Source organism: Bicyclus anynana, chromosome 2 (assembly GCF_947172395.1).
Source record: "Bicyclus anynana chromosome 2, ilBicAnyn1.1, whole genome shotgun sequence".
Lineage (NCBI taxonomy): Eukaryota > Metazoa > Arthropoda > Insecta > Lepidoptera > Nymphalidae > Bicyclus > Bicyclus anynana.
The window spans coordinates 3884282-3911085 of record NC_069084.1 but is presented as its reverse complement, the minus strand read 5'-3'; the positions used below and the strand labels follow the sequence as shown (position 1 = coordinate 3911085).

Below are 26804 nucleotides of genomic sequence, written 5' to 3'. Positions count from 1 at the left end.
CTCAGAATGAGAGGGGTTAGGCCAATAGGCCCAATGCGGACTGGCAGACTTCACACACGCAGATAATTAAGAAAATTCTCTGGTATGCAGGTTTCCTCACGATGTTTTTCCTTTACCGTTTGAGACACGTGATATTTAATTTCTTAAAAAATGCACATTACTAAAAAGTACGTTAACTAACTGTTAACTACCTCCCTGCCAAATTTTAAGTTTGTGACATCACAAATGAAGGACTTTATTTCAAATTTGCGAGAGCCTTTAGACCTCTGTAATCTGGCACTATCGCAAATTTCAGTCTTAGCAGATACTTATTAACCATAGACTACGTCCCTGTCAAATTTCAGTTTTGTACGATAGGTATTTTCATTATATATATATATGTCATCTTATGACATATATATGAGCATTTTTTGGCTGCTAGAAGGCTTTGGCCGTTACTAGTTACCACCCTACCGACAAAGATGTACCGCCAAGCGACTTAGCGTTCCCGTACTATGTCATCTAGAAACCGAATGGGGTGTGAATTTTCATCCTCCTCCTAACAAGTAAGCCCGCTTCTATCTTAGATTGCATCATCATTTACCATCAGGTGAGATTGTAATCAAGGCTAACTTGTAAAGAATAAAAAGAGAGCATGGTTGTAAAATTGCAGGCACATTAGGCTTAACACCTGTTTCAGTTTAATCTGAGGTTTCAGATTGATAAATTGTTAGTGTAAGTTTGAACTAAATAAATAAATAAATAAATAAACACATGGCGGCACGGACAACGAGTTCAATGCATACCCTGCGAAGTCGTTAAATTACCTCCTCTATTAGGTGTGACTGTGAGTCCTGACCTGTCCTGTCTTGACCATTCAAACAGACTATTTTGTTAGTAGCCACTCCCACAACTCCAGACGAGTTTAATGCCATAATATTATACGTTGGAATTCGTAAATAGTTGAGCCTGTAGAACAAAACATACACCAAGGAACACACACAGTTTTAGATACTGGTACTTACTCGGAAATCATAATTCATCATAAATATTTTCAATAAGCTTCAATAGCTCAACCATAAAGAGAACTTATCACCGAGAGGTCGTGGTTCGATCGCCGCCCGTTAAACTATTGTCATACCCTTTCCACAATCTGACTACTCGTAGTTGAAGAGGAGTAAGGATTATGGTTCTGGAAAAAAACTGTTCTTTCTTCTTCTTTAAAATAAGATAAGTTCTTTAAAATTAAAAAAAACTAAAAAATACGCTTGATACCCATATTATGGGTGTGCATTTCCAATAGCCTGTCCGCCATCTTGGACGTCCGCCATATTGGATTTAAGCCACGTGACTATTTTTTTCCTATTCCTGACAGCAAACCCTTTCATTTGATATCCACATCATTGGGTTGCGGCTCGCGGCTTGAGACTGTTTTGTTTAAGAGTACAAGCAAGAGGCCTATGTCCAGAAGTGGACGTCCATCGGCTGTTAATGATGATGATGATGATGATGATCATGGGGGTGGATTTGAAACAGCCAGTCCGCCATTCAGGGGAGGCCGCCATATTGGACTTGTAATGACGTTTTATGGCTAGTCATGTATTGTCATCAAAACTCAGAGCGTGTGCAAAATTTCATCCTAATCGAAGATCGGGAAGTAGGTCAAATTAAGATTTCAAGATTTTCATAAATACATACTTAGTTACAAGTGAAACTAATATACGTGTTATCGCCGCGTTGCAACGACTTGCGTTACGGCTTCAGTGTGCTCGTGGCGTTCGAGCCGTCCACATCTCTTGTTGTGTAATTCTTTATGGGTTACTTGGGATAGGCGGGGAGAGTGACTCGAGTGGAAAGGGGAGTGTTTGTTAACAGTCAAAGGTACCTTTAACCCTACACACAACGTTCACAAGTGCGTGACTTCACTCAAGGTCATTCTTTGCCATTCTAGGATCCTATTTTGGTTATAGTTTGATTGGTTAATTAAGTTGTACTGTCTAATGTTGTGAATCATAACATCGATTTGTTCGACATTAATTTTCTTATTTTTGAAATGACTTATGAGTCTGCTAAAATATGCGTGTTAAAAAATATCGGTAGTTGTGTTAAATAAACTAATATCATTCGTGATTGTTCATTTGCAAGGAAATATTTTGAACGAGTTTATTCTGTTCAACTGTTAAGCCAATGTTTGCCAATTTCCGTGTTATGCAAACTGGGGCTCTAACTGAAGAGTATCGGCAAGCCCAAAGGGAAACGTTTATGGAACGACATTCGTAGATTTTGCGCGGCGCCCAATTAGTGTAGCGCTGTACATTGTACGTGCCCAATAGAACGAGAGCCTGTATAAGTCAGACCTACCTCATATTATGAAGTCAGCCCCTACTAACGCCATAGGTAAGTAGGTAATATACGGAGTTTCGTTTATGGTGGCTTTAGGTAGAAGGTTTCAAGGGACCAATAGTCCAAGTAGATTTTTTAAATATTTTTTACGATATCATGAGGAATCATCTCTTCAGTAGAATCTTTACAAATAGTCAACTGACGTGTCAAAAGTGCTTGTAAACTGAGCCTACTTGAAATAAATGAATTTTGAATTTTGAATTTTTTGAGTTGCTAGACCATTAGCTTTAGCTTCGCTAAAGACCCTTCTGTAGCCAACTATGTAGTTTCAATCATGATGGTTTTAGAATATTTCAAATGTCCCAATGCTCAATTGTCCATGTATAAAACGTAGGTAATTGTTTGATATTTTCTACGTATTACCATGAGGAAGCTTGAATTTGAAACCCACAGAGTTTGATCTTCAACAGTGTTTTTCAAACAGATATTATACGCAACAAGACAAAAACACACTTTATACTTACATGAAGTACTCAAGTTAAACTCATTAAGTATAAAATAAAGATAAAAATAGTGTAGGTATGTTTAAAATAATATAAATGTATTACTAAAATGTCAAGATAATAAAATGCATTAATTAAAATAAATTAAAGTATTTACACAACTAATATAAAAAAAAAATTTGTATTGTGATATTTTTATGCATTACTGTAATTAATCATTTTATTATATGACATTAATAATAATTATTTTACTTTATATAAACATATTATTTTAATATTTCTTTGACATTATTGTACGTTTAATTTTTTTGGTTAAAAAGATTTAATACTTATCAGCTTTTTAATTTATTTTAAATTATTTCTTTTAAATTGTACTAAAGGTACGTCTTCATATCATTTGTTACGTGATTAATAGTGGCTTATGGTCTGGGACACTAAAACCCTACTACCTTACAAAGCCACCATAATTGGCTACAGCACTTACCTATGGTAGGAGCATGGGCTGACAAACATTAAGCCTTCATAAAATGTGGTATGTCTGGCTGTAGCAGGTTCTTAGTCCACAATGAACTCGGCCACAGGATGGTTTTGTAGATACACGTAGTTGGAACTATTTTTGATGAAGTCGGAGGTGCTGAGAGACAGTGAATGATAAACGGGTATTTGGAGATACGAGTATTCACTACGCTGCTGCAATGCGGGTTGGTGGACTTAGTGTGATGAGATTTGACTATCAGATGTTTACATTAATGACCCTGACAGATGGTTAATGGTAAGCGTCCACTGATCTACATCGTACGAATCGCACAGATCGCATTGAATGGATTTTCTCTACCGTAAAATTTTAAAAACCGTTTGAATCTACTGTACGATGTGATGTTACCGATTAACATGCTCTACGAGGCACAGATTCCTCGAAAACCATAGATTTTTCCGGAATGAAAAATAAACTTATGTGTTAATCCAGAGTAAAATCCTTTTCCATACCAAATTTCAGCCAAATCGGTTCAGTAGTTGCGGCGTCCGTACATACTTTCGCGTTTATAACATTAGTAGGATTTTGTTTGAGGATAGCCGGGATATTATCCAGGTAGAGGTAACAACAACAACTTTCCGAATCTGCGTTGAGAATTTGTTATCGGAAAATTAATTATCAGAAACCAACGCAAGACGTGGGTTGTAACAGTTTATAAACTAATAATAAGATTAACATTTCTAAACTATTAAAGGCACTGTAAAGCCATTTACATGCGGAGGCTGTATTTTCACTCAACATTAAAGCACAGGAATCCAAAACTGTGATTTATACGTATAAATAATGTTCACAACATTTCCTCCCTTTCTCCGCAGTCACACGACGCGGAGATCGTAAATTTGAAGGCACTGCTTTATGCAATATGTTTTCTAGGCATTAATGTCAGACTTTATTTACAGGCTGGTCTAGTTTCTATTACGTTAAAAGTACGCAAATAGTGTTATTAGTAGCGACTTCCTCAGTGTGAAATTTAGTTTTCACAAATCCCTCGGGAACCATGGATTTTTTCGGGATGAAAAGTAGCTTATGTGTTATTTCAGAGTAAAATCTATTTTTATTCTAAATTTCAACCAAATCGGTTCAGTGGTTGCGGTGTTAAAGAGTAACAAACATCCCTACAAACTTTCGCGTTTGTATTACTGTAGAACAGCTTGTAGATGTGACTCAGAAGTGAGATGTTAAATGCTTGAAACAAACGAATTTGAATTTTTGGTTATAATGTTCATTATGTCAAAGAACTTACATTTTTAATTATAGTGAAAATTGCAAGAAAATTCTGTATTCTAGCTCTGCAGGATAACATTAATAGACAAAGGTAAAACGTATTCTGTGTGTTCATGCATAGTTAATCAACTTGCGAAAATTACAAGAAAATTCTTAAAACTACCTTTGCAGAATAGACAAGGATAAAACGTATTATATTTGTTAATTTAATACTTCAAAATTTGAATAAATTAATCTCAATCAATTAATTATTATTATTCTTAGCCGTTTTTGCGTAAAGACAAACTTTCAGATTTATATTACTCAGATATACCCGGAAAATACATGTAATAGGTACTTCATTCGAATCGTCAAATTACCTTTAAAATAACACGGTAAAATAATTTCTTGTAATAATATTTAGCCAATATTTGCTAGAACGAATGTTTGCCTAATCAATATTTTCATAAACCATATAGCTGTTTTTCCGTCTTGTTACTTAATTAAGTTAATTTGTTTAACTAATAATATAACACAATCTTTACATATCGATATTACAAATAGCTTTATTTACAGACCAATGGACGTAATATCTACTATATAGATGAGATTTTTTTGCAGTGTAGTGATGTAATACTTGAGGAATATTTTTTGTCATATCATTTATGTTTTTAACAGCCTCTTCAACGAAGTAAAAAGCTTTGGCTTAGGGCGAGTTCATACACCAATAATTGTTTGTTTTTACTGGATCGTTATTCGACTTCAAAAAACATAACATTCGTTTCACTAAATCGTAATTCATTTAGAATGGGTGTATTTATAATAAACGCATTTGTGAATAAGCCCTTAGAGTATGTACGGCAATTGCAGTTACATGCTTAGCACTCTATGACTCAAGTCATCAAGTGACGAGTTGGGATTCCGTGGTGTTATAGTCAGTAGAAAATCCCTATATATTACATTATAATCTGTTCTATATCCGATACGATACATACGATTGTACTGCACATTTGTATTTGCACGACTTCCCTATATGACAAAAGTGTAGTGAGGAGCTTTTTCTAAAACCAGGCCAAGCACCAAAACCTAGGCTTTCATGTTACAAAACCAATTAAATCAAACACTGAAATAACTAACGAGGTAACTAACAAAGTATTACCTTTCTTTAAAACCTTATAACACCAAAAGTGTCGTAGTCAAAATTGAAGCTTAAAAAATCTTTGTCTGGTATTTTTTTTAAAAACGTTCGCAATTAAATTAGAAGTTTAACAAAATACGTTACCGACGTAATGTTTCAGTTACGTCCGTTTTGATGCTCGCTAAGCACGACAATTCCCATTAATTTTTGGCCAGAAAAACATCATAAAAATGTAGACGTCTTTTTCACACTTTATTAAAAAATCTTCATTTATTTATTTGTTTGTTTTTACAGTTTCATTTGTAAAACTTGTTACATTTGTTTTTTTAGTTTTAGGCATTTTTATTATTGCCTTGTTATTCGGTATCTACCCATAATTTTGTTATTTAGCTTTATAATTATGTTTAACATTAAATTTTTAAAGTTCTGGACCTACAAGTTTTCCTCATTTCCGTTTTCATTAACAGGAATGTACTAACATTTCTCCAGGTCCAAAATAAAGTAATTTTCGGCAGTTATATTGAAATTCTTCAAAAGTGTATCTTAATAAATAAAACCTTACTTTGCCCACAAACTGGCTGTTCAGTTTTGGGAGGAAATAATATTTTAGCTCGTTTATTTTATACGTAATAATAAAAGTTTTTTGTGGAGTATTTTACTACTAAATTTTGCAACCTTTGTATTTCACCACCGAATATATTATGAAATATCACAAAATTACTAGGATAAATAGCCATGCCCATCGTTAGATTATGTATTGATCTTACATTTGTGAGGATATTGTCACAAATCAGTATTCTTTGTGCTATTCCAGACTATTATCTCTATGCCAAATTAAATTCAGATCTGTTCAGTCGTTTATTTTTAATGTTAGTTACCTGAACTAAACTATCTGCTTCATTGCTAACATAAGTCACATTAAACATGCAAAGCAATTATGAAAAACCAAAATGTATTTGTAAAATGACAGTATTACGCTAAATTAACAATTCAAATACCCTGACTGACTTTGCATTATAAACTTTCGTCATTTTGACCAGCCAATTATAGTGTTAAAGCAAACCTATATGGTTATTATAATACGATTTCTCGTGTCAATTATAAATTATTTACAGTTTCGAAACAATAAGTGGTATATTTGCTAATAACGTTTGTTTTGTCTAGATTTGAGACTGAAGAGCGTTCAAATTGTCCAAAACAGCGTAAATAAAGATAAGTCGATTCGATTGTCTTAACGAAATATGAATACTAATTCTTTGTTGCAGGCACAAAAGAAATTATCGTACCATCAATAATAGAAACAACTACAGAATATAAAATGGAATCCATCACAGAAGAACAAAGAATAGCAGACATGATCATCCATGACCACAAAAAACCTTTTAGAGATGATGATAAATTAGGTGATTTTATAATAAATTCACATAATGATAAAATAAGTGAAACAACACATGAAAAAGTTATAGATAGTAGTGAGCAAATAAAAATACCTGAAAGCGCTTCTAAAGTATTACTACCATTAGTGTCAAATCAATCTTTTAATGACTTTAAATATCAGACCAAGACAAGAAATAATACAGAAGCTGTGAAAGCCGTTGACAATAATGTTGTACCAAAAAAATATATAAAGAGACTTGAAAAGAAAAATGATTTGAGAGCTCACGTACAGTATGATGAAGTGACTGGAGAATTGATTGGCGGTGATCACCCATGTCATAGAGAATGCAGAGAGGGAGAAGAACCTATGATTTGCTACTATCATTTCAGTTTGGAGTGGTATCAGACGATGAGTAAAGCATGCTATGATTGTCCATACAACGCAGAAGATTGTAAGCGCTTAGACTGCATTCCAGCAGATGGTATTAATAGAGCACTGAATGTTGTTAATAGAAAAATGCCTGGACCAGCAATAGAGGTGAGTTTGAAAGTTTTTTTGTCATTATTCTGACTCACATTTTATTTTATAATTTTTTAGCGCAGTTTTTGATAAAAAAGATGCCTGGCTACTTAATAATTTAACAACTCTTGTAGCCGAAACTATTAGATAAACTATGAAAACTTCAATAGCTAGTATGTAGCTACGTTTTCTTTTGTTACACTTAGGTACTTATGCCACTAAGGTAGAATTTTTGAAAGTTTCAAAGTCGATATAATTAATTTGAAGGATTTTCCTATTTAACATTATGAAAATTACAACCTTCTTAGATCATCATTAAAGCTTTTTTATTTAATAAACTAACAATGAATGCGACTAAAAAATAAATTCTGCGAAATAAAATGAGTTGCGAAACTAATTAAATTAATATGAGGAAAATTGCTGATGTTAGTTTTTATTGGATTGATAATCTTCAAACTCACACGAAGTTTTTTTGCTAAAGTACCCAAACTAGAATCTTGTTCGCTTGTTCATCAATTATAATAATATAATTTATAATAATATAATTTATAATAATATAATTGTTTTTTCTTGTCATTAGGGTTTTTTAGCATTATTCATTACCGAGTTGATTAAATGGTCAAAATTAGTAATGTAGTATAGTAGCTTAAACGAGTAAGATGGTGACGTCACACTAATATTATAACCTAGGCAACGACCCGCGGTATCACCCGCGTAGTATTCGTTCCCGTAAGAATATGGGGTAAAATATAATTTAAATGTTTAAATCGGTTCAGTATAAACAGAAAATTAACGGTACAGCACCCCAAACGTTAGCTCTTTAAAAAATTAGTTATACCCTGATTTATGGACTATATTTTACTTCGTAAACCGCCGAATCCAACTCGGCTGGGCCGCATTCGGGAAACTTCGCGATATATTTTTGTCCGAAATTCCTCAGTGCCTGAAGAAGTCTTGGAATAATGTTGCCAGTGATGACCTTTGGTCATGAGACTTGGTCGCTAACTATCGGCCTCATAAGAAGGCTCAGAGTCACACAGCGGGCGATAAAACAAGCTATACTAGGTACATCTTTGCGTGATCGAATCAGAAGAGGAGATCCGTGGAAGAACCAAAGTCACAGACATAGCTCGACGTCTCGCGAAGCTGAAGTGACAATGGGCGGGGCACATAGTTCGAAGAGCCGATAGATGTTGGGGCCCCAAGGTGCTGGAATGGCAACCTCGCATTACAAAGCGCAGTGTTGGTCGACTCCCACTAGGTGGACTAACGACATCAAACGAGTAGCAGGGATTCGCTGAATGCAGGCGGCTCAGGATTATGATGTTTGGAAGTCCTTACAAAAGGCTTATGTGATATGTCCTTCAGTTGACGTCTATCGGCTGATATGATGATGAAGATTATTTTATTTCGGAAAAAGCATGGGTCCTGTCGGAATTGAAAACTAAATTGAAAAAATGAAATCGCTGGAGTGTTTAGTATTTTATGTATATCCGCTAGTATGATCCATTTTGTTACGTGTATTTTACAGTATATTTTGCTTCGTTAAGTTTTATAACTGTAGCAATGTAACCACTCGTGGATCATCAAATAAATTCAAGTGCATCAACGCGAGTCGTCGCTGAAGCGTTGTATAATGAAACAGATCCTTCGCTGAAGAGGGTGTATCGTCACTTTTAATTACACTTTATAATGTTACACGAGGAAAATTTTGTTCAGTGTTTTTTGAAAAACATGTACTTGGAAATTCTAATTACGTGCTTAAGTTTATGATTCGCAGCATTATTAAAATTACTAAAAAATAACTGATGGCTTGTAATTACAGTGATTTGTTTCTTGTTGAAAAATTTCAAAATACCATAATTGGTAAAAACATTAAGGAAACGAGATATACTGGAGCCCATCAGGCAAATTCAAGCAAATGTCAGCGAATATATCTTAACATAAAATATATTTACTAACATTCAAATGACGCTAGTTACTGAATTTATAGCCGATTTTAGATAATCGACAATAATTGTGGAATAGCAACCTTATACCTGTAAATCCCCTAGAAACACTTGTCTACATCATTGGACGTCCATCATGGAGAGGACCGAGATGATAAAGAGTGAACTGAATGAATGATTGGATGAGACAGTGATGAGTAGATGTAATATACAGTGATTGCTATAGGTATTCAAAGAATGGGGCATGCCATCAAAAGGAAAATTTGTAAATCTCCTTGAAACACTTGTGTATGTCAGTGGACATCCATCATGGAGAGGAATGAGATGTTGAAGAGTGAACTGAATGAATGATTGAATGAGATGGTGAAGAGTATATGTAATATACAGTGAAAGGTATTTAAAAAATGGGACATGTCGTCGAAAACAAAGTGTGTAAATCCCCTCGAAACACTTCTGTACATCAATAAACGTCATCATGGAGATAAATGATATGATGAAGAGTGAACTGAATGAATGAATGATTGAATGAGATGGTGAAGACTAGTGGATGTAATATACAGTGAAAGGTATTCAAAGAATGGGACATGTTGTCGAAAGCAAAGTGTGTAAATCCCCTCGAAACATTTGTGTACATCAATGAACGTCATCATGGAGAGAAATGACACGATGAAGAGTGAACTGAGTGAATGGGATGGTGAAGAGTGAAAGAAGATATTTTATATACTGTAACTGCTACAGATATTCTAAGAACTGGTATAACAGAGTAAAACAGACCTGACAAAAAGCTTCAATTCAAAACCGAAACGAATTTGTCGGGTCAAGGTGACAGTGGAGCTTATATTCTTAGTTTTTTCGCGGAAAATTTACCAATTAATATTTATTATGCATATCAAATCGGACCACAGTAAGCTATCATCATTAATATTATATTTTTACTCGACTGCGTCAGAAGAAGGGTAATGTTTTAAGTATAGTAGAGGAGATGGAGCCGTAATAGTCCAGTGAATATAGCCTCTTCCTCCGATTCCGGAGAGTGTTGGTTAGAATCCGGTCCGGCGCATTCACCTCCAACTTTTCAGTTACGGGCATTTTAAGAATTTAAATATCACACGTCTCAAACGGTGAAGGAAAAACATCATGCATACCTGAGAGTTTTCATAATTCTCTACGTGTGTGAAGTCTGCCAATCCGCATTGGGCTAACGTGGTGGACTATTGTCCTAACCCCTCTCATTCTGAGAGGAGACTCGTGCTCAACAGTGTGCCGAATATGGGTTGATAACGATGATGATGTTGATGAGAAGAGATATGGAGCTTAGAGCCACCACGCTGCATCAATGCGGGTTGGCGGGTCACTCAATCACTATCAAATGTTAATGATAATGACCGGCAATGTGTGTCCAAGGCGCTGGTTAAGTATAGCACAACCAACTTCCCAGTTTGAGCCTGAGAATTTATATTGAGAATTTTAAAAAAGTGCACCTGACCCAGGATTCGAACCTAATACTTAGTGATGCGAAGTCACAAAGATTAACCATTACACCTCCGTAAAAAATGCTTATTTCCTATAATTATTAATATTATAAAGAGGTAAAGTTTGTGGTATTGTAGTGGTTAATCTCTGGATCTATTAAACCGATTTTGAAAAATCTCATACCAGTAGAAAGCCTAGTTATTTGTGAGTTTCATATGCTATTTTTTAGCTCCGTACGACCGTAATCCAGCGGGCGGGGATCGAACCTCGACCTTTCGGTGATAAGTCCAGCCTCTTTGGAGCTATTGAGGCTGGCAATATCATGGATAATCTGTTTTCAGGTTTGCCAGCACGATAGAATAATAGTGGATGTCGAAAATGACCTGATGACGGAAGGTACGACGGTGCACTGGCATGGGCAGCATCAGCGAGGAACACCATACATGGATGGGACACCTTACGTCACACAGTGTCCAATTTTGCCGGAATCAACATTTAGGTACCAGTGAAGTTTATCAAATAACTTTTAATAATTTGAATTGTAATTTTGTCGGAAAGGAGATGGTCCATTTCAGATCCACTCTTTTATCTCGTATCATTTAAAAATACAAGGATTTTAATAAAATCTAAATTAGTGAATAAATCTAACTAAATAAAAAGAAATAAATAAAATTAAAACGCATCATTTGAGTTAGATCAAGATGGCGCCGTAAAGCAATTATGACATAACAATTGACAGCAAACGTCAAATCGACTACTGCATTGAAAACGTCATAAATCCGCCATTGTTGCATTTCTTGGGAGAGAATGAATATTATTTCGAAAGAATTAAAGTATATTCGTAGAACTGTATAATCAAAAATAGTTTAAAAAAATATTTTCTTTTATTTAGATACAATGACTGATCCTGGGCTCCATACAATTTTGGACCATCTCCTTTGTTATCATCAAAAGCATAGCAGCTTTTCATGTTAGATGATATTTCTAACATGCTAAATTCATATCATCGTGTACAACTGTACGAAATTAATATAAAAACTGTGGTTAAAAACCATTTGCAATTGCAAATTATGGAAACCTTGGATTTTTTCTCGGTGTTTTTAAATTGTTTTCATCTTTTGTTAATACAGATACCAGTTCAACGCCACTCATTCGGGGACCCACTTCTGGCACTCTCACTCAGGAATGCAACGAGCTGACGGAGCAGCTGGTGCCTTCATCATCAGGAAACCCAAATCCCAGGATGCATTTGGAGAGATGTATGATTATGATAGGTAAGTAATTAAAATACTCATATTAATTTTTTTATCATCATCATCACTAGCAACCCATTTTCGGCTCACTGCTGAGCTAAGTTAAGACTCCTCTCAGTCCAGCACGCTGGCCCAATGCGGATTGAAATTAAGCCGTCGAATCCGGTCATTATCGTTAACAAGTGATAATGATCGTTCATCATCATCATCACTAACAGCCGATGGACGTCCATTACTCGATATAGGCCTCTTGCATGGATTTACAAACAAAACAGTCTCGGGCCGCCAGCATCCATCGGCTCCCTGCAGCCCGCTTGATGTCTTCGGCCCACCTAGTGGGGGGTTGACCAACACTGCGCTTTCCGGTGCGGGATCGCACCGCATCCAACGAGTGATCGTTAGATAGTCAAATATTATATCGATCATCGTAAGCCAATTTCATTGGAGTAAGAGTGGTGTGGGTATAAGTAAATCCTTTTCTAATGAGAGGGGAAGCCTCTTTCCTGTACTGAACCCATAGGATGATGAAAACCAATTTTATTTTAATTTATCTTTTTTTGTCCAATATTAGTCGGAACGATTGTGTTAGGTGTGGACATGGCAAATAATCCACAAGGTGAAGAACGAACCACGACTTTTCAGTCATGAGTCCTGCCTCTTACAGTAAAGCTACTGTGGGATTGATAATATACAGTATTGGAGAGTAACATTATTTATACTGAAAATATTGTAGAGTTACCCTAAAATTATTATTTATATTATAAACAATAACATGCTAGTCTAAAATTTTGATACATAATAATAAGCTCGCCTCCTGTTACAATAATAATTAACAAACACAAATCAACGTTTTAAACAGGATTTGACTATACAATTTATGATTGCTTTTAATGCATATGCAAATTGTCGTATTACATCACAGAGATGATTTAGCTCGTGATGTATATTCAGGAATTACATGTTGAGTGTGTGCTAAAATGTTGTTCAAGTGGGTGGTCTTAGTACTTACAAAAACTGAGGTTCCTGATTACTTAAAACAAATCAGTTTGAATATTTTTTAATGTTTTGCTTGTTCTAATACTATCTAACCTAAAAACCCGACAATTTTAGATGCCAAAAAGATCAGAATTTCTAAACTTAAAAATATATTTGAAAAACGACAGAAAATAATTACTGTTCTATTTATTCATCATGTTAATTAATTTCCTGAGTAGGTAGAAATAACGACTGTTGACCGAGAAAGTAAGATGTAAGATTACTTAGGTTACATCTGAGATCATAGGTAGGTGATACCAAAAGTTGATCCGGTAGATTGTATCACATAAATTACCGGACTTAGGTATAACTAGTGGTGCTCTTAAATCATGCCCTATATTTGAGTAACTAACTAAAATATTGAAAGTCAGAATTCATCCAAGAACGATATATTTTTTTTTTTTTTTACAAGTTAGCCCTTGACTACAATCTCACCTGATGGTAAGTCATGATGCAATCTTAGATGGAAGCGTGCTAACTTGTTAGGTGAAGGATGACGACGACATCGTACCGGAATGATAAATCGCTTGGCGGTACGTCTTTGTCGATAGGGTGGTAACTAGCCACGGACAAAGCCTCCCACCAGCAGACCTGGATCACTTAAGAAAACCTCAATCGGCCCAGCCGGGGATCGAACCCAGGACCTCCGTCTTTTAAGTCCACTGCGCATACCACATGGCACCACGGAGACCGACAATTATTATTAGAGATTAACCAAGTATTTTCGTTTTAGATCAGATCACGTAATGATAGTGACAGACTGGATCCACGAGATCTCAGTGGGCATGTTCACCGACCATCACCACTCGTCGGGTGACAACAAACCTCCCACTCTCCTAATAAACGGCGTGGGGCGGTTCAACATCTTCAACAATACGGAGAAACTGACGTCACACAAGCCAACGTACATGCAAGCTGCTAGGTTCAACGTTGAACAGGTAAGCTCTTAAATTGTAACGATCTGTAAAGACTAAAATTGTTTTATTGAATTAAAGAAAAACGGAACAGAACGGAAGGTCTCAAATGAGCAAGCTATACCTGATATATTCCAAGTATAGAAATGATGAGATCTGCAGAAGAACCAGAGTTAACGCAGAGCTTAAGTGGCAATGACCGGGACACATCGTTCGAAGACCCATCTTTGGGATCCCAATGTGTTGTTATGGCGACTTCCCACTGGATAGCGAAAAATCGGTCCATCATAATAGTATAAGTGATAATTTCAAGCGAGTCGGAATACAATCGGTTCAGAACCGTGATTTTTGTAAGACCATACAAAAGCCTTATGTCCTCTAATGGACGTCCATCGGCTGATATGTTTATGATATACGACTAATGTAGGAAATTAATTATTAGTCTAAAAATATATTTGTTCTTGTTTTCTATGACTTTTTGGGGGAATTGCTTTGCTATATATAATAATCCAGAGATCTAGAGCTTCATATTTTCTAGTTAAGTTGAGCTCTAAAGAAGGAATCCTTAATCCAGTAAAAACGTATTAGTCCTAATTGGCGTCTGACTTAAATTTTACCGACAAAATCTACATTAGCGAAGCAAGCAGCTAGTACCTGAAACGTAATAAATAAATAAATGGATACAACAGAAAACTTTATATAAAACTCACTTCTATTCTCAGGGTTATACATATCGGTTTCGCGTGATCAACGCCGAGTTCCTCAACTGCCCAATCGAGATGTCAGTGGACGGACATAACATCACCGTGATCGCTTCCGATGGATATGATCTTGTTCCTATTACTGGTAAGTTCATTGCACCTAGTTTTATTAGGAGGTGACCTGAAACAGAAATTAATATTATAATAGTGACTTTTCTTGTTTTACAGAAAAAGGTTTTTATAGCAAAAACTTTTTTCCGTTTGATCTATATCATTATTAACAGAAAATTATATAAAAACTTTATTAATCGGTTAAGTCCACGGTTTCGTAGCGAAAAGATTTGACCATGAAGCTTTCGTTTAACTGTCGAATCAAGGGTCGGGTACAAGAAGGCTGTAATTCTTGAGATGACGCATATTGTGAGAAGATTTCTCATTCTGGAGTACTGACCATCGATTGTTTCGGGACCTAAAGAGCCTCAAAAAGGGAGGGCTGGATGTTTTTAAATGGTTTTTTTATTGTAACAGCCACTTCCCTGGTGACGTACGCAGGCGAACGTTACGACTTCCTGCTGAAGGCAAATAACGAGATCGACAACTACTGGATCCGGTTCAGAGGACTGATGGATTGCGATGAAAGGTACGTCTCAAATCACTAATATTAATTACAATTGCCTAATGTAAGAAAGAAAGAAATGTAACGTAAGAAAGAAAGACCTAACAAATTTTGTTCAAATAATGAATATTGAACGTAAATACGCTAAAGCTGACGTTTTATATCCGTACTATTCACAGTTTATGATTATTACCACGTCTTTACTACTCAAACGCTTAACAAAATGCTCAAGTAGTGGAAATGACAGGATAATATTCTGCGGCGTTTAGTACTGCTAAATAGAGCCATTGTACCAATATGCTTGAGATTCAAATCCTACTAATATTATAAACGCGAAAGTTTGTATGGATGTTTGGATGTATATTTGGATGTTTGTTATTCTATAACGCCGCTACCACTGAAGCGATTAAGCTGAAATTTGGAATGGAATTAGATTTTACTCATTAACACATAGGCTACTTTTTATCCCGAAAAAATCCATGATTTCCCGAGATTTGCGAAAACTGATGATTTTAATAATATGAATGTTTGTTACTCTTTCACGCCTCAACTTCTGAACCGAATTACCTGTTAGGTATTAAGATATATTATAGCCTGGATTAACACATACTTTTTATCCCGAAAAAATCCATGGTTTCCAAGGGATTTGTGGAAAAATAAATTCCACGCGGACGAAGCCGCGGGCGTCCGCTAGTAGTAGATATAGTTTTAGAAAGACTAGAAACTTTTAGACTTTTAGAAACTATATCCACACATTTGTGGATATAGTTTAATAATAATAATAATAATAATAAGCCCTTTATTCCGAATATACAAGTTGAGTAATACACATTTAAATTATATTATGTCGAGTAATTCGGAGTGCCTGTTGGCATAGGCCTCCTCCAGTCTTTTCCACTCCGTTCTATTTTGTGCTACCCTCCTCCAGTGGTTACCTGCAGTTAATTTGATATCGTCTACCCATCTCGTTGACTGACGTCCCCTGCTCCGTTTACCGTTTCTAGGGTACCAGTCAGCCACGGTTGTGCTCCACTTGCCTTGCTTATCTCGAATCATGTGACCGGTCCATCGCCACTTTAATTGGTCGATTCGAGATAGGATATCGACTACTTGGGTTTTCTCTCTGATATAACTGCTTTTGATTTTATCCTGCTTTTTTATACCTGACATGCTTCTTTCCATGGCTTTTTGGCAGCGTTCTAGCTTTTCTCTGTGGAGTTTAGTGAGTGCCCATGTTTCACATCCGTATGTAATAACCGGCAGTATACAGGTGTTAAAAGCTTTCCTTTTTATTGTCATGCTTAGCTCGTTACATTTCATGATTTCTTTTAGTGACCAGTACTTCTTCCAGCCGTTTGCTATTCTTCTGTTAACTTCTTTAGTTGTTTGTTCTTCATGGGAGATAACTTGTCCTAGGTAAATATATTCCTTCACATATTCCAATGGGTGGTTATTTATTTGCATAGGTATTTGAATCGAGTTAGTAAGCAATTTTGTTTTATCCATGTTCATTGAAAGGCCCACTTTTGTGCTTTCATTGTTAAGTGATTTTATCATTTTTTCAAGGTGTGTGTGTGGGATGTGGGATATAGTTTATCTAAAAGTAAAAAACATGAAACATGTTCATATAGTATTTGCATGCATTTTATTACTGTATCCTATTTGTACTCGAAAAGCTTAAAATAATTTTTTATTGAAATCCATCCAGAGAATAAAATGAGCGAAAAACTTCCTCTTTTAAACATTGCGTATTTTTGCATTCATTATAGATTCACGAAGGCGAAACAAGTGGCCGTGTTGCACTATGAAGGGGCTATGGAGACGGAGCCATCGGGCGACCCTACTTGGGAAGAATTGCACAACGAGGGATTGGTGAGTACATACTTGCATTCCAATGAATCAATCGATTGTCCAATTTACTGCCAAAAAACGGAATAATTACATTGAAGAAGACTTCAGAAGAATTGCCTTGGTATTGTTACAAATAACGATAAATTCTTAAAAGTCATTGTTACGGTATTGAAGTCAATTCAAATTTTGAAATAAACAGAGACTCGTGTTCTCAAGTTGAGTCCTTGACTATTGAAATTCATACAATTGTAAAAGCCTGCAAAGCAAAGCTACAATTAAGAACAGTCAAGTGGCTAATATTCCGTTATCAAGGATTACGTTTGTACGGTATTCTTCTCAGCCAGTATTGTATATTGTTGTATTGCTTTAAACCGTATCTCAGGCAATAACAAACAGCTAAGCGCAAGTTATTATTCGAAGTTTCAAGTTAATTTTAAACCCATACAGTTACCATTTATTATTAGTTTCGAGCCCTTGGTCATAAGCTTTTCAAATGAAAACGAACCTTATTTATATTTCGTAAATTGTAAAGAGAGACATATTTTTTACAATTTAAGAAAATTAACAAAAAAATGGCATTTTTGTTAGTTTTCTCACTAAATTAGGTTTAAAATGCGTCCAAACTTGTAATATAACATTAAGTGTGACTTAGTGTGTTATCAAATTCGGCAAAAACTCATTCATAGTGAACAAAATAATTATTTAATATTTATTTTAAACTAAATTTTTAATTTTATTACTTAAATGACAATATTTGGTTTATCCAAGAATATCATTAGCTACAAATGTATCTTTTAAATATGACCATTATCCTTCTTTTCCTTCAATTGGTCATAATATACTGTTATGGCAACGGGCAGGCCACATAGCTCGAAGACTTGATGAACGTTGGGGTCCCTAGGCGCTGGAATGGCGACCCACTACCAGCGCAGTGTTAGTCGACCTCCCACTAGGTGGACCGAGGACAACATGCGGGTTGCAGGGAGCAGCTGGATGCTGGCGGCTCGAGATCGTTGTTTGGAAGTCCATGCAAGAGGCCTATGTTCAGCAGTGATAATGATAATGATTAGGAGTGAGCACGACAATAGACCAATGAGCCTCTCGATAATGAGTTCGACTTAATTGAGGTTTATTATACGTATTTGTTTCAGCAACTGAATGCATTAAACAAAGGAGAAGAAGAAGACGAAACAATAAGTGTGGCTGAAATGAAATCTCTAGAAGGATACGACGAGAGTTTGAAAGAACATGCAGACTACCAGTTCTATGTAGCGTACGATTTCTACGCTAAAAATAATTCGCATTTTCATCGTTCGCCATATTACGGGTATTACCAAGGTAAGACTGCTGTTTATTATTATTAAATTGTTAATATGATGTTATATTGCTCTTAGTTTATTGGCGTTTGAATTTTCATGATTTCATCCGATAGCGGATCAGGTTAAGCTTCGCTGTGACTCACTACCCCTAACCTATTCTCCCTACACCTACCGTACCCTATCCAAGGTACATCTACCAAAACCCTACCTCTACCCTACTCTACACCTACTCTACCACTATCCCTACCCCTAATTTACAAAAACAAAAAAAGAGCCTTTTCTAACGGCGGCATTAAAATTATTTTTTTTTTAATAAAAGAACACATGTCTAGTTGTCTCATGACTAGTTAGGCATATGCTGTCGCGACACTTTTTGTAAAAAATGATGTGTTCTATATTATCTTATCTAACATCGGTTTCAACTGCGTTGTACTCAAACTAGAAGTAGATCCAGTCAAGTTTCGGTTTGACTTATTCAATTGGACAACTTAACCCTATTGGCCAGTATAGTTACGCAAGAAACCAATAAATTTTAAGCTATCGTCGACAAATAGAATCTAACCGCTTATAGTAAGATTATTAATTTGTTACATTTTTTTCAGTACCTGAAAAAGCTAATCGTCTGTACACGCCGCAACTGAACCACATCAGTATGAAGATGCCCTCAAGTCCTCTTCTAATAAGCCGTCCGTCACCAGAAGGCTTCTGTAACTCCTCAAGTATAGCTGCTGACTGCAAGCACGGTTATTGTGAATGTCCTCACGTATTATCTGTAAGAAAAAATGCTATCGTTGAAGTCATTATTGTAGACGAAGGAGTTACGTTTGATGCAAATCATCCATTTCACTTACACGGCCACAATTTTAGAGTAGTTGGAATGAGACGGCTATCTAACATGACAACTATAGAGGAAGTAAAGGCGTTTGATGACGCAGGACTTCTGAAAAGGAATTTAAAGAATGCTCCATTAAAAGACACAGTAACAGTGCCTGATGGAGGTTACACTGTTATACGTTTCAAAGCCGACAATCCTGGTTATTGGCTGTTCCATTGTCACATAGAGTTTCATGTGGAGATTGGTATGGCGTTAGTATTTAAGGTTGGAGAGCATAGAGATATGCCCCCAATACCACACGATTTCCCAACATGTGGTAATTATATGCCAGATAATATGCTAGAGCATGCAACTACGCCAAAACCTAATCCTAGTGATAACCCGATAATATCCATTACGCATTGGTGGCCTGTAGTTTACATGAATGGTACTACATCCTCGGCTGCTGTTTTGAGATCGTCTGCGTTTATTTCATTATGGCTAGTTTATTTATTGAATTTTATAATCGGTACGTAACTTTATAATTGTTTAAATTGTTTTAAAATCAACTAATTTATACTATTCTTGTAATATTTAAGTTACTGTTCAGAAGTGATTATAGATATTTCTAGATGTATTTGCTGTCTTTGTTCTGGCGCACTATGCTTGTTTGGTATCAATGAATAAGCGCAAGATGACTGTCGATAGTTGAACGTGACAACGTCATAAGGAAATACTGGAATTGAATGGTTGCATTTTTCAAAAGAAAGTGTTCGTTTTTCTGAAATACTGTTTAATAATCTTCATAGAATAAAAAGTTGGCAACCATAGAGCGAAGGAACGACGAATGACGTCATCTTTTATCGAGTGTGCAGCCGGCTCTATCAAAATAAAAGACGTTGTCACGTCAAAACATTTGATGTTGAATGCGACGTTATATAAACGTTACAATAATTCCCTAATATGTTATTTTGGCTACTTTATTATACTATTCACATGTACTTAGCCCATGGACCACGGTCCGTGACTTAGCTCCATAAAATAGGATCAAGCGTTATAATATTATACTCGTAAAAGTAGAATGCCTATCGGCGTAAAGGGAAAGGTTTTTCGGTAACTGTTCCTATTGTATTTCTAGGTGACTAGCCAATCCTTTTACGTCTGGGCAAACAACGTTTTTGGCTGTGGTTACTTTTATAAGGGTTCCCACACACAACGAGACAAAATATTTTCCATGAACTGCAGGCTTGTGTAAATTGTAAATTTTACCTGGTACCTCAATACATAAAGTATATATTGAGAATACATATACAGTACAGTTCAGTTTGTGGCATTAATTTTTTTTTGTATTTTAAAAACAATCTTTTAAAAAAAAGGTTAAACTCCTGGTTAAGTTATGTTTTTTCAATAATATTTTTATTAATTTGTAGAATTATATTATTTCCTATAAACTCTAGCGTAGCATGTAGAATATGTAATTTCGACTATATTCTCTTTTGTACAGTATCTTAATAATATCGTAAAATTCTTTGTAATTTAAATACAACTGCTAATAATTATTAGTAAGTGAAATACGAATTTGTACTTATTATTTAAACGTTGTTTAATTTATTTGTAAGCAGTTCTGTATACGAAAATCGTGTTTTTAGTATTCCATTCATGTATATAATTTATTTATTGGATAGTACTTATATTTGTTTTGATTATTTTATTTATAGTAACTCGTATTTTAAATAGAATTTAATAAACCAATTACAGAAATATATAAATGGATGGCATGCAGATGGTATAAAATAAATATTGGCAATGAAAGTGATTTCGTAACATTATGCATTATGCTTAATTTTGTAGAAGTGATTTAGAATACTTTCAAATCTCGTATATAAAGACTACCTTCCTGCTTCTTTATTTATCCATAATTTACATTTAGTAAGAAAATCATACACTTACTATTAAACAATTTAGTCTATAATATAAAAATGAATCGCAAAATGTGTTGGTAAGCGCATAACTCAACAACACCTGGACCAATTTTTCCTGGACAAATCTTTTTTTAAAATGTTCGTTGAAGTTCAAGGATGGTTTTTACGGCGAGAAAAATTAGAATTATTGCTGGAAAAACCCTAAAAATAGCCCTTTTCTTTTTCCCATACAAATGATTTGTAACTAAAACGTAGTCAATTTGAGCTTTATTGTTATTGTATAAATATTGTATAAAATCATATTAATAATAATTAGAAAACGGGGTAGGGGTAGGGTAGTGGTAGGGTAGGGGTAGGGTAGGGGTAGAGTAGGGGTAGGGTAGGAGTAGGGTAGGGTAGGGTAGGGGTAGAGTAGGGTAGGGATAGGGTAGGGTAGGGTAGGGGTAGGGTAGGGTAGGGGTACGGTAGGGGTAGGGTAGGGTAGGGTAGGGGTAGGGTGGGGGTAGGGTAGGGTAGGGTAGGGGTAGAGTAGGGGAGGGTAGGGGTAGGGTAGGGGTAGGGTAGGAATAGGGTAGAGGTAGGCTAGGGGTAGGGTAGGGGTAGTTGAAAGTTTACATCGAGTTTCACGCGGACGTAGTCGCGGGCATCCGCTAGTCTCCTATAAAACTACATCCTAGTCTATAGAAAAATAACATAATGAAAAAAAAAATATTTAATACGAATATTTTCTCGTTAGTTGGTTCTAAATCACTTCTAATGGATGAAGATGTCTTCAATGTGACATTTACGTTGTCACATTGAAGAGAATTATTTATGGACTATTTTGCGAATCTTTTGTGGCAAAATGTGGTTTTTATGTTGAATATTATTAGGCAAATTATTCAAAGGTATTAAATAACGTAACGAGTACCTATTATGAACTCTAGCAGTCCTATCCTATTGGAGGGTTTCAAAAATGTATACATTTTAAGCTTACTTTGATTCTAATATAAAACTAAACTTAGAACGCTCTATGCGTTTCGCTGTGAGATTTATTTAAACTTTATAATTGTATAATTTTGTGTGACGTCACAATTGTATGATTCCCTACATTGTATGATAACCAAGGCCTAATCCAGACGAACTTTTATAGACAATGACCCATGCAGGGCCGGACCGTCCATACGGCGAACGGAGCGGTCGCTCCAGGCGCCAAATCCTAGGGGGCGCCGAAATGGTAAAGACAAGATCGAAAAGAAATTTATTTCTTTTCGATCGTCTATATTTAAAGCGAAGAGATGAACGCGACGTGCGCGAATTTACTTATAATAGAGAGGTCTTTCTTTACCTATGGTGCAGGGAGTGCGTTGATTTTAACCCGGGTATATACAGGTAATAAAGGGCGCTAGGGTGATGATAGCACCCGGGCGCTACATGAGCTAGAGAGTCTACCTATAGTGCAGGGGGTGCGTTACACCCGGATGTCGCGATCTCAGGGGTGCCCAAGCGCCACTCGCCGCGCGGGTTCTATAGGTACTAGGGGGCGCTACGGTGATGGTTGCACCCGGGCGCTACGTGAGCTAGAGTCTTTACCTGTAGTGCATGGGGTGCGTTACACCCGAGTGCCGCGATCTCAGGGGCGCCCAAGCGCCACTCGCCGCGCGGGTTCTATAGGTACTAGGGGGCGCTACGGTGATGATTGCACCCGGGCACTACATGATCGAGAGACGGTATTGTGCCTGATTTTCAATTGGTCCACATCTTCGCGTTCCATAAGTTCGTAGCCTAAGTAAACCAGGAAACTACAAAGCTATAATTTTTAATTAATCTATTTTTTAACTTTATTTAGAGCTCAATACACTTATTTTGTTGGCCTGGAAACATTTCTATACCAGCTATTTTTTTCTTTAAACTCTTAGAAAATGACCACTTTCATAAAAATTTCATAGACCACTTTCATAAAAATTTTGAACTCGATAAGTGCTTTTTCTAGCTTCGGAAATAGATAAAAGTCTGATGAAGACGAGACTAGATCATATGAATATGGTGGTAAGGTAAGAATTCTAAATTATACTGATGAATTTCTGCTATGCTTTTAACAAACGTGTGAACTCGCAAATTATCCTGATGAAACAAAACCTTTCTTCTCAATGACCATGGCCATTTTTCTTTAATTTGTCCTCTGAAACATCGCAGCAGATTTCACTATTAAGCAGAGTTTATATTTACGCCTTTTTTTAGTAATCTCAAAAAACAAACATCCCGTGAATCTCAAAAAACTAAGGCCATTACTTTTCCAACACGCAAAACCGCTTCTGCCTTTTTGGAACATTGGATCCTGGTCGTGTCCACTTTTTAGACTGTACTTTTGTTTCTGGAGTAAAGTAATATACTCAGGTTTTAACCATGGTCACAAAATATACAAACAAGTATCTGCCTCAAACAAGCAAAGCAAGCTTCGGCAGTTGCGAAAATTCGTCAGTCGATCGCGTATTTGTTCAACTCAAAGAAGCCAACGTGATTATGTGATGTTTGCCAATTGCTGTTGAGATGCCAGCTAGCTTCCTAAAAATCTATCTATCTATCTAATCTATCTATATATCTATTACTATAATAAAAGAGTAGAAATCGAGTGTCTGTACTTTTCCCAAATTTAACTAAAATCAAGTTAGGGCAATTAGAAATGAGCAATTGAATACGAAAACATTTTTTTTAATTTTCTTGTCTGACTGTCTGTCCTTCTGTCTGTATGTTGGCGCTATTCTCTGGTTCTACTGAACGGATTTTGATGCGGTTTTCACCAATAGATTAAGCATAGTCCAGGGCAACATATAGGCTTTAAGATCGGGGGTTTTTAATAGGACTTTAGACTGTGACTATGGCTGGGCATTTTACCCAAGCGCAAAAAACGCGGCTACACCGGCCAAAGGCCGAATAAAATTCACGATATATACCAAGGCCCTAATTCATCTTCAGTTTGTAACATGACTTCATAAATGTTTTTTTTGCTAAACCTTTCTTCTTCAAGTTCTTCATTGCAGTGATTAAGTTTATTATTAAAATTAAGATCCTCGATTTTTTTTCATGTTAAAAAATTTGATTTAATGTTTGACGGGATCGCGTGGGGAACGTAACGAATGCAAATGAATGCATAAAATTTTATTGTAATATTTTATTTTATTTAATGTAACTTTAACATGAGGGTAATTTAAAAAAAATAATAATAAAAAAGAACAATCGACCTTAAAATCATAAAAAAAAATCCAGTTAAAATCTTTATGATTTAAACGGCTTGAATCGAATCGAAATCGAACGGTCGAATTAAGAAACCTCCTCCTTTTTTTGAAGTCGGTTAAAAATGTATGACATTCCGATATAAATTAGGCTACGAACTTTTCAAACTTCCCTAGTATGTAATGTTAGAAGCAAACAGGAAAGGCGCCATAATTGGATCTCGCTCCATTCTAAAATTTACCTCGGTCCGGCGCTGGACCCATGCACACTTTTCGAAGGTTGTTTTTGCTATTTATCAATCAAATTTGATGCAGGCGGGTTTTATTACTTAAAGCTAAAAAAGGGTTCTAAAAAGGACGAAACCAGAAAATATTTCAGAAAGAAATCGAGAAATACCTGTGCATACAAAAATGGCCAAGGAAGAGTGGTCTCTTTTGGACGTAGTCGGTTAAAAAGTTCCTGCAATTTTTTTGGGATTGGCACTAAAGCGATAACATCTCATACTCACGTCGTTCGTCTGTGTTGAGCCTAAAATAAAACCTTGCCAAAACCGAGGACATTTTGAAAAAGTGTTCTTTTTATATTATTACTTCGTGTGTAATGGTCGTCGCTGGTGATATGTGATATTACTTAGTTAAGTTAGTTGTAAGAAATATTTTGTACTAAGGTTACTGTATTATATTAGGTAAGTCAATAATATGAAATAATAAATTTTATTATGATAACGAAGTTGGTTTTTATTGTATATCGTAAGTTTATTTATACCACATAATAATATTGTCAATAAACTAATTGTCAATAAAAAAGTCAGGGTAATTAGATTTGAGCGCGATGATCCACATCCTTGTCGAGCATGTTCGACAAGGATGTGGATCATCATTATCATCATATCAGCCGATGGACGTCCACTGCTGGACATAGGCCTTTTGTAGGGACTTCCAAACATCACGATACTGAACCCCCTGCAGCCAGCGAATCCCTGCGACTCGCTTGATGTCGTCAGTCCACCTGGTAGGGGGTTGACCAACACTGTGCGGGTCGCTATTCCAGCACTTTGGGACCCCTTTATCCATCGCCTCTTCGAACTACGAGTATGTGCCCCGCCCATTGCCACTTCAGCTTCGCAACTCGTTTAATTATTATCTTAAAATTTTAATTATTATTTTAGATCTAACGCCGAGTATATCACGATTTAATATCATGGGCTCTCATACCATCTATACTAATATATAAAGCTGAAGAGTTCGTTTGTATGTATGATTGAATGCGCTAATCTCAGGAACTACTGGTCTGATTTGAAAAAATCTTTCAGTGTTAGATAGCCCATTTATCGAGGAAGGTTATAGGCTATATATTATCCCCGTTTCCCTATGGGAACGGAAACCACGCGGGTAAAACCGCACGGCGTCAGTTAGTTACTTGATAATCCGCAATACTGGGTATAGAGATGAATAACTATCATAAACGGCACCATAAACAAAAAGCAGCACAGAAATATTCTCCGCAATAAAAGTTACCACGAAATAAGAAAATGAACAATTTTTGAAAGCGCCCCTAAATTAAATTTTGTTATAATAAATTGGAGAAGTACCACGAGTACAGGGCAGCCGCTTGAATTTCAAATCTACCCCCGTTTCGCAGCGTTCACTTTGTTTACATTTTACCCCGTCATAATTCATGCATAAAAACGAGAAAATGATTTTTTTTTTCGACGTATTGGCCAAACGGTTGATGCTGCTAAAAATTTCCTAAAACTTTGACTGGACTCTGCTAGAATATGGAAACTATTTTAGTGCAAAATATAACGGTAGTTGTCTAAAATCTTTTACGTCAAAATTAGTGTTACCAAGTTTTTAGCAAAAATTATATAAAAAGTACCTTATGAGGTTGAAAATAAAGTATTTAAATACAGTAAAACATAGTGCTGCCCTGCAGCATCTGTCTGTTTCTCGTTTTACAGAAAGGATTTTCATACAGTTCCTATCAATAGATAAGCGTCTTATAAAGAAATGGAAAAGGCTCCAATAATTATAAGGTAAAACCTGAAAATGAAGTCGAATCATCATTAAGTTTGCCGTGAAATTTGTATTTTTTTAAAGTAGCCCACCGATCTGCTTTAGAACAGCGTGGTGGTTTTAAAATTCAC

General features: G+C 35.8%; 1 protein-coding gene across 2 annotated transcripts in view; it reads left to right on the top strand.

Annotated features, from left to right (window-relative positions):
- Positions 1 to 21768, top strand: part of LOC112044389 (uncharacterized) — a 74318-nt gene extending 52550 nt beyond the window's left edge. The window contains exons 3-11 of one of the 2 annotated variants that reach the window (XM_024080219.2): positions 6967 to 7616; positions 11362 to 11519; positions 12151 to 12294; positions 14042 to 14246; positions 14945 to 15068; positions 15452 to 15563; positions 17309 to 17411; positions 18542 to 18728; positions 19312 to 21768. In XM_024080219.2, the coding sequence (XP_023935987.2) occupies positions 6967 to 7616; positions 11362 to 11519; positions 12151 to 12294; positions 14042 to 14246; positions 14945 to 15068; positions 15452 to 15563; positions 17309 to 17411; positions 18542 to 18728; positions 19312 to 20060 (2432 nt within the window). In that variant the 3' untranslated portion in view covers positions 20061 to 21768. The remainder of the gene's footprint in view (positions 1 to 6966; positions 7617 to 11361; positions 11520 to 12150; positions 12295 to 14041; positions 14247 to 14944; positions 15069 to 15451; positions 15564 to 17308; positions 17412 to 18541; positions 18729 to 19311) is intronic. The other variant, XM_024080220.2, reaches the window with a different exon arrangement.
- The last annotated feature ends 5036 nt before the right edge of the window (positions 21769 to 26804 follow it).